The 14,108-nt window shown below is 35.3% G+C and overlaps 1 protein-coding gene across 8 annotated transcripts in view; it reads left to right on the top strand.

The window, feature by feature from the left end:
- Positions 1-14,108, top strand: part of DLG2 (discs large MAGUK scaffold protein 2) — a 1,964,578-nt gene that overhangs the window by 1,328,849 nt on the left and 621,621 nt on the right. For all 8 annotated transcript variants that reach the window (XM_029956387.1, XM_029956381.1, XM_029956385.1 and 5 more), the window contains one exon: positions 13,222-13,272. In XM_029956387.1, coding sequence (XP_029812247.1) covers positions 13,222-13,272 — 51 coding nt within the window. The remainder of the gene's footprint in view (positions 1-13,221; positions 13,273-14,108) is intronic.

Here is a 14,108-nt window from a genome sequence, read left to right as displayed (position 1 = left end):
TTAGGCTGCTGCAGTGTTCACTTTTCCTGATATTTGCCACCAAAATCACTATTATTTTCAACATCTCTGAGCATGAGGTTTTCACATGTGCTGGTCCAAATGAAGTTGGCCCTCTCCAGTAGCAGCAAAGCTGTTGATTGTGGCATTAGATGCCTGGAAAGGGAAAAGAATCATGGAAGGTGTTTTAGAAGGTTTAGAAAGCTTTTTGGAAGGATAAATAGAAATTATGCAGGGAAGATATGGCAAGCAAGGACATTCTAAGCAGAGTCATTAAGAAAAGTGATAGTATGGTAAAATGTTATTTTAATTTCCTTTTGTATCTTCTCCCTGACCTACCAACTTTGATTCTTCATGCTTTACACTCAAGATTTATTGTCTGATTAGTATTTGTTAACTCTTCCTAAAGTGTTCATGGAATTTATTTAATTTAATATAACTGAGAATTCGCGCCAACACCATTTTGAATCTGTCTTCCTCTTCCAAGAGGATACAAAAACAAGACCAACCTATGGTTAGTCATGAACTTTTTGGAGATTATACTGTCACCTTTCAGGTTGACACTGCAGCAGAACACTTAAACGCCCTAAAGCCTGGGCAGACACGTGTCCAGAGATAGAGAGATTTAGTATATCTAATATGTAGCCCAAATCTCCCTGATGTGACTAGCTGTTGTCATGGTCACAACTTAGTATGCATGACCCTTTTTAAATTTCAGAATCTAGTCTGATAAACACTGATATAAACATAGAAGCTTGAGCTTTTATTATTTTTTTGAAAATATATTGTTTGTACCTTTTTTTCAATATAGATTTCTATTTGATATAAGTTAATTGAATCTAACAATGGAAGATGGAGGTAACTCAAGTCTTCTGGAGGAATATTGAGCGCACTTTATGTTGATTTTCACAAAAATTCCTGTAAACATTAGCAATAGTCCCTCCACCTACCATCACTCTCACCCTCCATGCACACACGCACAACTGGTTTCTCTTTAGACGATGAATAGGCAGAATTTCAATATGCCATTGGCATACCAAGCACAAATTTTACAATTGTAGTTAATATTTTTGAGGATTCACTATGTGCTGAACACTAGACCTCGACAAAACTGTATCGTTCAATCCTTATACAGCCCAATAAGATTACTATCCATTTTGTAAATGAGGATAAGTTTCAGACAAATTAAGTTACCCAAAGTTTTGTAACTAGAGAATGGGAGAATCATGTTGTAAACTCAGGCAATCTGATCTAGAATCTTAGCTCCTAACCATCATGCTCAGCTGTTTTATGCTATCAGGTTGAGCCATGCATAATTGCCATTTTGTAAGACATAACAGTTAAACATCAGTAATTTTTATGCAATTCAATCATAGATTATCTCTTACTTTTAAGAATAACATATGTGTGCAGCAAAATGTAGTGGAAGCAGCTCTAAATTTAGAGTCCAAAAGATCTAGATTCAAATCAAAGCACAAAACATTATTAGCTGAGCAATTTTGAACAAGTAACTTACCATCTCTGAGTTCTTTACTCATATGTAAAATTGAGTAATAATATTATCTACCCAAATGGAATTGTTATGAGGAGCAATAAAATAATGTATCTAGAAACAGTATATAAATGAAAATATTGTTGTTAGCATAATCTGAAAAAAGATACACATAAACATCTTGAAACATTACAATTTCCATATTTTATCAAATGGCAAGGGAGGAGGGTTGGGAACAGAATTAATTTTGTTCCTTGTCATAATCCTACAACTTCAAGAAAGGTGAAATAAAATAAGTAGCAGAATACTTTCCTTAGTGTTTGATCCAGAAAGATTGATCTGACTTTTTTTTTTTTTTTGGTAACAAGCAGATCAAAGCATTTTTCCAGAATCCCACAACTTAAAAAAAAAAAACAAAACCTGTGATCTTGATGAAATAGCAGATGAATTAGCAGGGCAATATACCTCTATAGCTCATTTCTAAGGTTGTGAAGATAGTGATGTGCTTTTAAAACCAGATTAAAAAAAGATCATATGAGCTAGCAAAGAAGGTGGAGACAGTCAGTCAATAAATATATGTTGATTGACAGATTGCTCTTGAAGGCTGCTGAAAAGATGACATAAATTCAGATGAAAAGGAAGACAGTTTATTGTTTGCAAGATTTGAAGTAAAATGATGAGAGGGGAATTAAGGCAGTTCACTCATTTAAAAACAGTTGGTAAGTGGGCTTTTGAATACAGGGGGATTTGAAAGATCAACAGCAAATATCAATCCCTTAACATCAGGTTCAATTGATGTATTGATTTATTTCTTCAATAGCTATTTACAAAGTGTCTCTATGGCAAGTCATTATGATAGATGCCACAAGAGAAAAAGATAGAGATAGTGTCTCATCTGAGCAAGAAGACTGTATCAGGAAAGATAAACTACAGTATAAGGAGCTGGACCTTGAGGAAGACCACAAGTACAGTAGAAGAGGAACTGTGTTATCTATGATCAGGGAGAAGGATTAATGTTTTACTATTAGACATCCCTTGGTTCAAGTGTTAGATATTTCCATTCCTGCCTCCCTCCTTATAGGCACTCATTCTTTAATTTTGTTCAACAAATTTGTATTGAGCACATACTTCCCATCACTAAATGATGAGAAGGATAAACAAGACAGTCCTCATTTCATGTTACTTCCAGTTGTATAACCTTGATAAAATCACTTAACTTTAAAAACTTGGCTTTCTTTTTTGTTTTACAGTTTATTCATTTATTTTGAGACAAAAAAAGGGAGGGGGAAGGGCAGAGAGAGAGAGAGAGAGAGAGAGAGAACCCCAAACAGGCTCTGCAACATTAGCACAGAGCCCAACACATGGCTTGAACTCACAACCACAAGATCAGAACCTGAGCTGAAATCAAGAGTCCAACATTTACACGAGTAAGCCACCCAGGCACCACAAAAACTTGTCCTCCTTAATAGTAAAATTAACATTAAAATGTCTCCTTTTCCATGTTATTTTAATTTTTAGGTCAACTTATGGTAGTGGCTGGCATGTAGTAGATACTTAACAGAAGGTGATGGTGGTCGTGGTGGTGGTGTGGTAGTAGTAGTCGTAATTAGTGTTATTAGCATTTTTGATGGGTAAATTAGAGAGAAGGGTGGTAATTTCTAGCAGATGGTTAAGAAAAACATTTTTGACTCTGTGGAAGACACAGCTTTATGTTGACAGTAATAGGAACTTTCCACATCCCCAAATAGAATATAGCTTCATGAGGGCAGAGGCTTTTTTTCTTTGCTATTGTATGCCTAGGACCTAAGAACACTCTACCACTCTATCATAGTACCTGGGAAATTTTAGTCATTCAAATATATTTTTCTCAAGTAATTGGCATTTTAACAAGCATGGATTAAAATAAAAGGGTAGACTATATGACATTAATAAAGATACCAAAGAGAGGAGTTGCTTTATATAAGCTTCAGCACAGGAGCACTGGGGTGGCTCAGTTGGTTGAGTGTCCACCTTTTAGTTTAGGCTCAACTCATCATCTCCCAGTTCATGGGATCAAGCCTTGCACTGGGCTCCATGCTGTCAGCCCAGAACTTGGGATTCTTCCTCTCCATGTCTCTCTCTTCCCATTTCCTACTCATTGCATGTTCGTGCTCTCTCTCTCTCTCTCTCTCTCTCTCTCTCTCTCTCTCTCTCAATAAGAAAATAAACATTCAAAAAAGAGATGACTAGTTAAGCTTTGGCACAATTACTTGGATCAAAGATATTTTTGGAGATAAGCAGTAGGGTTTGTATCTAGAAAGGTAGATTGAAAACAGCTAGGTGGTGGATGTTCTGAAGTGTTCTTCAAGGATAGAGAAAAATTACTTAAAGCTACTTGTACAGCATAATTACATGGTAAAAATATTGCTTTTTAGAAAGATAACTCTCAAAGGATATGAAGAATTGATTGAAATTGAAAAATGATACAGGCAGAAATATTTTTAGGAAATTAGGTTGTTGATCTTAAGAAAGTAATAGCTTAGGACTTGAAATGGGATGTTGGTTAGGTATTGATAACAAATATAAAATGCAGGACGCATATAAAAAAGAGAATTCCCTTAACAGATATAGAGAATAGACTGGAGGAAAAGACCATTATAATTAGGCACCATTAGTCCTGTCTCAAACTTACTAAGACTAGGGTGACACTAAGGCATTTACTTAAAAAATAAAAGTTGAGTGAGATTGTATAACAAAAAGGGACAGACCTCGGCAAATGCTCCTATCAAAAAGAAAGCAAACAGATAAAGAGTGGACAGAGCAGTAGGGAGGAAACCAGCAAGGATATCAACCATTTGACAGAAGAAAAGTGGAGTTTCAAGTGGTGGTCACTCCAGAGTGTCAAATACTACAAGAAAGCCAGAGAGGGTGAAGACTGGGAACAGATCATTCATTGTATTCAAATGTGGTAAAGTCTTTGTGGATCCTCTACTTTTGTATCATGGTGGAATACAAAGAAGATTGCAGATTGAGGAGAGAAATTGAGGATTAAGGACTGGGCAAATTATTATTCTGTCTTTTACTGTAGTTGTATTATCCCCAAAAGAAAGAGAAAATATTCTTAGCTATGTGCTCACATTATCAGGATTGGAAAGTCTCAACTTACAGTTCGGCACTCACTTTGGTTTTTTTTTCTCTTATGTGCTTCAAGTTCTTGATTCTCTTGGACATTGCTTGTAGTTGACCAAGTGGTTTGTATATGAGGATGATAAAGTGAGGGAGGGAGCCTGACGGGAGAAAAACCAAATATATCATAATGTCTTTACAACCATTGATCAGTTGTGTTCTTAACACCACTTACTGCTCTCAAAGAACATGTTTTAACTTAAAGAATATTTAAACCTCCAAAAACAAAACAGTATTTATTAAGCTGGAGCAAAGGGAAGACATTAAAATTACCTATTATTACTCCATTCAGCATATGGTGCAAAGCAAGGGAATGAAGCTGGGAAGAAATCTGCCATTTCCAAATCAGAGGTAAATCCAGTTCTGAACTTACTAAGCACTATTTTTTTCTTCATTTCCTTCATTACAGAAGACTTTAATCAAGACAGCATTATATATATATATAATATATATAACATAATAATATATATACACATGTATATATACACACACATATATATGGATATGGATATGGATATGTATGTGTGTGTGTGTATATATATATATGTATATATACAATTTTTATAAATGTAGGAACACTAGCTATTTTTCTTAATTTCTCTTCACAGAAATACAAGGAAAGTTTATAACATTTTTTACAGATAATAAGGTACATAATAATAATAATTTTCAAATACCTATGGTTTCTAATTAAATGAGAAACACATAGTAATTATTGAATCTAAGATCACTTTTCTAGACCCAAAGTTCTGTGTTATAAAATCTTAATAACAAAGGCAGAAGAGATAACAAAACCAAAAGAAATTTTTTTTAAGAATGGAACATATTATAGGATACTGATTAATTTTTTTTCTACTTGGTGGATGCTGTGATTTAGCAGTTCACTGAGCTCAGAAATTTAATTAAGATTAGAAGTTTTAACATGAAAACAGGGTTTACTAGTAGAATACATTCAGATGAATAATACAAATAGTGGTCTTACCAAAATTAGAATCTTGACTAAGAATATCAATAATTATTTTATTGCCTGTGTTTATTAAAAATAAGAAGTACTCTCTATGATTAGCCTCCTTTCAAAATGTTTTTAAAATGGTTCTCATTATAATTGAATAGTATTTCTAAAATGAACAGGTCCATACCTTAGACTAAAACAAATGCACTACATAGCTTTAAAAAATGTTTCTAAGTCTTTAACCAATATTGACACTTACACAAGTGTGTATAACACATAAAAAGATGAATTCTAACGCTTATAGTGGCAAAACTGGTATTGAAATTCAAGTCTTTGGGATCTCAGAATGGGAGCTTTTTATTTCTGTGTGATAATTTCTCTTACTATAAAGGGAGGGTGCAATTTGAAGCAGTGGAGGTAGTCTAGGAGAAGGAATATTAGCTAAAAGAAGTAATGGACAGCTTAGTTGTATGCTACTGTGTCTAATGATGATGCTATTCTGATTAGTGCTTCCATGTTGGTAGATGGACTCTCACTTCAATACTTGATTATTTTTCATACTTCAGCATAAACACTTAAAGTCAAATGTGATGAAAAGATGGAGATAATGGTTCTTTCTTTCAGGTTGAGGTGGAACAAAACTCCCTCATCTTGTACCCTTTTTTTCAGAGAGAAAACTATCTTTTATTTCTTCCGAAAGCCTCAGGGTCTTGGAGGAGAAGAAATGGGAAGGTTCTGATGGTGACAATCTTGAATAGATCTAAGGAGAGCTGATGATACTACCATTTAGTTTCCTTCCTGATGGGGAACCTTACAGGTTAAGGAGAAAGTACATGGCAAGAGATAAATGGAGGTCAGACAGCATTCAGTTGGTAGGATTATAGGTTGCCAACTGGGATCTTTGAAATAGACAGTAATAGAAACATCCATAATAAAATTTCTCAGGTACACCGTGACAAAAGTGATAGAAAGGAATATGACTAGAAAGTAAAGCCCTGATGCTAGGAGGTCAGAGCAGGGAGGAACCTTCTAGATCATTTTTCTGCATGAGAAAATTCAAGCACCATGACTTGCTCTGGGTTATTCAGGGTGTTAAATCACAGAATCAAGACTATAGTACAGGTCTTCTGACTCTAAGGACAGTGGATTTTCCAGCAAAACACTCTGAATAAGTGCTCCATCCTGCTCTCTCTTCCTTGGTAGACCCATCTCTTTCCTACTCATTCTCATGAACACTTACCTGTGAATACATTCAGTTAATACCACCTCCTCTATGAAATCTTTTCTGACTCCCTCTAGGTACAATCATCTGGTCCCTCCTCTATGTCACCTCTGCTGCTATAGTATACAGGCATCTATGCAGCAGTCATATCACTGTGTTGCATGTTATTATTCATCTCCCCCTTCCAGAGAGAGTTCTTTGAGGCAGGAGCCATATCTCATCCATCTTTGTATCTCCAGGGCATATCATCATGCCTGGCATATGACGGGTTCTCAGTAAGTGTCAGATTATGTTTTAATTCATGTGTGCAGTATTTAAATTAGAAATTAGAAATGCATGTGTATTAAAAATTTACTGAGATGGAGAGATAAATGCAAGCCATATTTTATAGGAAAATAAAATATGTGTTAGGGGCTTCCTATACTTACTTAAAGATGGAGAAGAGGTCAATGACTGTTTGGTTTTCAGAGTTCTTATGTGACTTGGTTCTAGAGCTTTCTGGAGACCAACTATAAACAAGGCATGATGCCAGAAGCTACAATGGTGCAAAAATGAATAAGATATCATTGGTATCCTCATGAGCATGGCTCTGTAAGGGATACGATGGAAACAGCCATAGGAAAGTGAGTGCCAGTAGAAGAGCAATGTAAAGATCAAGACTGAGCAAGACAATGTTAAAAAGAAAATGCAGGAGGGAGCAAACACAAGATTGGAGGAAAGTCCAGTTCAGGTAATATTCTGAGTGATGGCTACAATGACCTGATCTGAGAGGAAAAGCGAAGATGATTCTTCTCCACAAGAGAGTAATCTTAGATGGGTTCAGGAAAGAGATGTTTAGGTTACAAAAGGTTTTTAGTAAATTTTGTAGAAGAAAGCAAATTATTTGCTTATTAAATTATATTTTATATTACTGGGGAAATTAACATTCAATAATTGATCATACAAGTCTTGTGAACCTTGTAGATTATTAATCCACAACTAGCTCTCACTGCTGAAGACCTACTGTGTTCCAGTTAGTTAATGTGTATAATCTCATTTATTGCTCCCAAAAACTTCATGAAAAGAATTGTATGGTATTATAGCTAAATATAATTTCCTTATCACATAAGAAACCTGTCAACTGTTTTATATGAATTATCTAATTTAGTATTCACAATGGCTGTATTAAGGAAGTACTTGTTAGTACCATTCTACACTGGAGAACTAAGGGTTAGAGAGATCAGGAAGATTCGCTACATTTGCATATATCATTAATACTGGAACTAGGATTCAGATGTGTGTCTTCTTCTTCCTCCACTCTCGAAATCATGATCTTACCTACTGAACTTAATAGAATGTACATAGGAGATTCAAGTGTAGGGAGCCATAAAGTGTTGTGACATGTTTGCTGTAATAGATCCTCCTATTGGGAAAGAGAGATAAACATTGGCAATGTACTAAGAAAGATTAATGCAAACAAGTGTGTGTGTGTGTGTGTGTGTGTGTGTGTGTGTGTCTAGACTTGCTAGGGTATCTGATTATCTAATGATGGTTGTGACTCTGAGAAAGGGCTCCTGAGGAGAGCTGATCTCAAAGGTGAGGATATCTAAGCTGGGAATCTTGAAAAGCCTAGGTTCTGTAGGAACTGGATCTCCATCTGTAGCCACACTCTTTTGAGAGCATCAAATGTTACCCACTCGAAAAATTGCATTTGCTGATTCATTGATTTTTCTATTTTCTCATTCACATGATCACTGAGCCTCTGTGTAGTAGGTGCTGTGGTGTATGTTGCAGCTGCAGAGGAAGCAGGGTGCCTGGGGCTCTGTCTTACTCTGGGAGTGGCTAGAGGGCATGAAAACCGGATGCTCTAGTCTCCATGATCTTCACATCCTCTCCCCAAACAGCAGCTTTATATGCAAAACCATAATACTCAGAGATAAGTCTTGCTTACTATGTCATAATAACTTTTAATAAAGGGCAGAATTAGTTCATCACCCATCACATTATATCCTACTAAGAAATCAGATCTATATCTACAGCAAGCAGACCTTACCTGTGCAAGAGTGGAGCTGTGGTTCTAGTCCACCTCTATATTTCATTGGATATCACACTTCTCTCAGGCCTTACTATGCTTGTTTCCACTTTAAGGACTGTGTGTTTATTGAGAATAGGGATTATATCTTAAATCTCTATTTTTTCAATGCCTGTCACACCACTTGACACATGATGCATGCTCAATGATTTTTTATTAAGTGGAATTATGTTTAGTTTTAAGAATCCAACACTTCAATATTACTCTATTAGCACTTTTTATAATATGTGATATGGGCTGTATAAAACTTTATTTATCCCAGATTTTAATATGTGTTAGCTTTGATGAAATTACACACGTGGCAAAGAACAAAATAATTGGAGAAATCACTTCTTAAGATTCAAATTAAATAGCATTAAAACATGGAATAGTTCATGTGTGTTATTCATGAAAGACCTTTTTTCAGAAGATTAAAAAAACACCTCAATTAAATTATGTGATCATCTGAGAAGGTGGTTGAAGTGGCACTGAAGGTGGTGAAAGGCAGTGAGATATTATTCAAAGTTTATGAAATTATAACTTTAAATATGACTTTTGAATTTGAGTGGGTCACTCTCTTCTGTATGATGCCAAGAAGGCTAAATGCCCAGAACAGTCAGGACAATGTGTGGCATCACTTTGATTTTCTAGCCCCCATAGACACCTACCAGCTGTCACCACAACGTTTCTGAAGAAAAACAGGTTTTTCAGAATTGGGAAATTTTCTCTATATCTACAAAAGTGCCAATCCTCTCACTTTCCTAGTCTTCAAGATGCGAGGAGACTGTAAGTGATGGTCAGTGCCAGAATCCAATCTACCTAGCTGTCCAGGCCCTGAACTATCAGGTATATAAAACATTACCTAGGTGCTTAAATATCACAGGAAGTATTTCCGGCCAAGAACAGCAACAACAAAAAATGCACGTGACAGAACTCTTTCCAGGAAGAGAGTTTTATGTATTGATAGACATAGAATGGTAAACTGATTGGGGAGAGAAGGAGACCACCAAGGCAAGTTACAATAGATTGTCTGTAAATCCCCTAGAGGATGATGGGAGCCCATACACAGCATAGTTCTGTTTGTTTGCTTGTTTTTTCTGGGAATACATAAAATTATGGAAATTACTGCTTACACCTCTTGTCTCTTTACCAAGCAACCACTCCTTTAAATGTGCAAAAAATATTTAAAAGTGTTTATTGGTGGAAAAGTCACTAAATTTTCACAGATGTCACGATTCATTCTTAGGTGCCTCTGATTAACATGAACGTATACTTAGCTGTGCTTTCTATCCTTTCCCCCAAGGTCTTTGTCAAGCGAAATTGTGGGATTTCTTGTCTTGGGGGTCTTGAAGCAGAACATCGATCACACTTTTCTAGTGAGGAGAGAATAGACACTAAGACTTCTTAAAAGGCTTTCCTGAACTCCCACACTGGCTCGTATGATAACATTCTTAAATGTTCTCCATTCATGGTGGAAACACTGCCTAAGCTCTTCTAAAAATGTTTCATCCCTTTATAATTTCACTAAATCCTGTTATAGTCAAGGATGTTTCTCTGTTGTTGTTGTTTTTTTTAAAAAATAGTTGAAACGCATGTTACATTAGTTTCAGGTGTACAACATGATAATTCAACAACTCTATGTTATGCTGTGCTCACCACAGGTGTAGCTACCATCTGTCACCATACAGTGCTATTCTAATACCCTTAACTGTATTCCCTGTGCTGTACCTTTATCCCCATAACATATTCATTTCACAACTGGAAGCTTGTATCTCCTACTTCCCTTTACCTGCTTTGCCCATCCTTCCCCTTCCCTTTCTCTCTGGCAGCCATCAGTCTATTGTCTGTATTGATAGCTCTGATTCTTCTTTTTGTTTGTTAATTCATTTGTTTTTAATCTTTAGATTTCACCTATGAGTGAAATCATATGGTATTCTTTTAAAAGCAAGTTGACATCTCAATCCAGGTGGCATCATCTCTTCTTATGAAGACATCATGGCTACTAGTGAATTAAGCAAATAGCATTACTTCCGTGGGTTGAAAACTGAAGACCTATCGATTCTTTAGGCCTCCAATAGTTCATCTAGCTGACCAGGGAGCATCTGAATAACAAATAGGATATGTATCTATAGTGCATGTAGGAACTAAAGTCAGGATATATAATCACAGAATTGTTAGGCAAAGATTCAGTTAGACTACGAATGACCAGGCACTAATATGCCACTAAAGGATTTTTGTCTTTTAAGCACTTCCTAACAGAATTTCTTTCAGCCTGAGCCTTTAGATTTTATTATCAGAGGCTTGTTTTCCTTTCTTTGAAGTTGTTTTTTTTTTCTCCTCACTTTGCAACACTTTGATAATGTGAAAGACTTCACTCTAGAGAAGTCACTGAAGCAAAGAAAAGCTTCACAGAGCCATACTGAGAGAATTAAAACATATCACATTAATTCAGCCTTCCCTTTCTGTCTTCCATCAACTAAAGAAAGTTATAAAAAACAAACAAAAAAGGAATTAATATGGAAACACACACATACAGGGCGTTTGAGTTTTATTCTGTACTTTTGCACATGAAGAGCAAAAACCTCCGTAAAGCTGCTAATGCTTTCTAACATTATCAAGTTCTCTTCAATGAGTCATTAACTTGCTGAAGCCCAGAAAATCAAATTGGTTTAAGGCTGTTTGATAATGTAGTAACACAGTAAAATGTGATTCACCAATTAGCTCATGTAATTAGAAAATCAACAACATGCTCTAAGTGGCTGGTGGACACACATAAGTAAAGTCTATTGTCATTCTTTATAGTTGCTGATGATAGTTATAGTCACACCGTCAGTTGATAACACAGCATCCAAATTCTTTATGGAAAAAAAGATTCTTTTCTGTTTACAAATTTGTGTTTACATATCAGGTAAATAAATTAATACTTAGTTCAGTCAGTCATTCGTCATTCTGTCACTCTTTTTTTTTTCTTTTACTTTTTACTTTTTTTCCCCCCTTTCCTTCATCAATTCTTTCTTGCCAGGCTCTGTTAAACGGTAGCACATCTGGTCCTTGTCTTTATAGAGCTCTCAGTCTGCAAGAACTGTCTTAAGCTCTTCTAAGGAAAGAAAAGTCAACTGGTTAAACACTGCCAAAATGATGGTTTAAAATCATGGTAGTTAAAAATTAGTCTTTCTAGATGATCCCTAAATACTAATGATGTTGCCAAGGCACATGAAAGAAAAAAGACACAGCCAACTAAGAATTTTCTCATGCAGAGGTTTTTGCCTGGCTGAAAAGGACTCTGTGATAAGAACGGCAATTGAATATCTGTTAGATTTCTTTAAAGCAGTGATCCATCTATTCTGTATATACACCTGTTGATACCTAAGGCATATATTATACATTGCTATGTTTAAGTATTTCTCTTTGTAAATTCAGGTCACTGTAACATTATTTAGATGTTGTTAAAACTTTCTCACCAAGTATTAAAAAAAACAAAAATAAAAACAAAAGGTTGCTCAGTCAGTTAAGCATCCAACTTCGGCTCAGGTCACCATGTCACGGTTCATGAGTTCAAGCCCTGCTTCAGGCTCTGTGCTGACAGCTCAGAGCCTGGAGCCTGCTTTGAATTCTGTGTGTGCGTCTCTCTCTCTCTCTCTCTCTCTCTCCCACTCTTTCTTTGCCCCTCTTATGCTCATGCTCTGTCTCTCAAAAATGAATAAACGTTAAGAAATATTTTAAAAATCCCTTTCTCACTAGAAATTTCACACATTTCCTTCTTCATTCTTTTCTTGCTGCTACTGAGGTACATGGCATGATTACATGGTCCGGGGCTGCCTAATAAATATAATGAGGATACTGGGGATGAGATACCTGAGCTTGAGACAGTAAAAATAAAAAATCGTATTTCTTATCTGATATGGTTATTCTTAATGTTATTTTTTGGCAAAATGTGACATGGTTATACTGCCTTCTCTACTGACTTTTTAAGGTCATATTTTAATGTCCATTCTTGGAAATTTTCAAAGATATTAGGGAATTACTTTCTTGTAACTGTAACATTGCCCCTGGGTGGTTTATTCTTTGTAACCTCACAATGCCTATTTTGTAATTTTCCCTCTGCCCTAAATATCACAAATTCTAAGGAATGCAATAAGCTTTGCTAATTTTTGGAGTTTCACTCATACATTTTAGAATAGCTTAGATTATATTTTATTTAGATGAAAACATAAAATCATAAACATTAAGAAAGTGTGGTTTATTCATACCCAGTATGAACCTTAACCCCAAAAACTATTAAAAATGCAGCCATCTTCCCCTCAATCTGTATTTAATCATTCTTTCTTTTTTCCTATTTACAGGTCAATGGGACAGAAATTGAATATGAGTTTGAAGAAATTACATTGGAAAGGGTAAGAAAAATCCAATAATACAAAACCTCAATCTTGTATTCAACATTTTGCATCCTGATGGATTGTTTTGTGAAATTGCACAACTGTGTATTATCTCTTAGAAGTTTCCAATAGGACTCAAAACAAAATATTAATGAAAAGCTTTAAGTGGAGGGCACAGAGACAAACAGACAGAATCGCCAGAATGTTCGATATGTAAATTGGATTGCCAAGATATGGACAAATGAATGAGAATGACAGAAATATTCAGTGAGCTATAACAGCACTTTTTCCTATTGTTTCCATTATTAAAGTTTTGCTATACATTTTTAGATACATTACAAAGTGTTTCATTTACATAATAGTAATACTATCTCATAACTACCATTACCATGCATTTTTAGTTAAAAAAAAACAAGCGATGCATTTTAAAACCACCCCCCATGGAGAAAAACACAGCAATCCTGCAGATCTCTGCAAATATGTTATTAGGGCTTGGCAAGACTTTGACAAATAAGCAAAAATTATGTGTAACAACCCTAATGTATAAAGATATTTTATAAAACAGTAAGAAGAAGGCCAAAAACCACGTAAAAAAATGACCCAAAGCATTAACATGATATTTATCAAAAAGTAAAAGGCCAATATAATATGAAAACTTGTTCAATCTTATTAGTAAACAAAGAAAACAATGATGCTAAATGGTTTTTGTCTGTCCAATTGGCAACATTTTAAAAGAAGGTTAATATTCACTTCCACTGAGCCCGCCCAGTTGTTACAACCATTAAAAAAAAGCTATTTAGGCAAATGGATCAAAAGCTTTAAAATGAACACACATTTTGACTCAGAAATTATAC

This window comes from Suricata suricatta, chromosome 11 (genome assembly GCF_006229205.1).
Source record: "Suricata suricatta isolate VVHF042 chromosome 11, meerkat_22Aug2017_6uvM2_HiC, whole genome shotgun sequence".
NCBI lineage: Eukaryota > Metazoa > Chordata > Mammalia > Carnivora > Herpestidae > Suricata > Suricata suricatta.
Note: the sequence above shows the minus strand (reverse complement) of the source record. Positions and strands in the feature narration are given on the sequence as shown.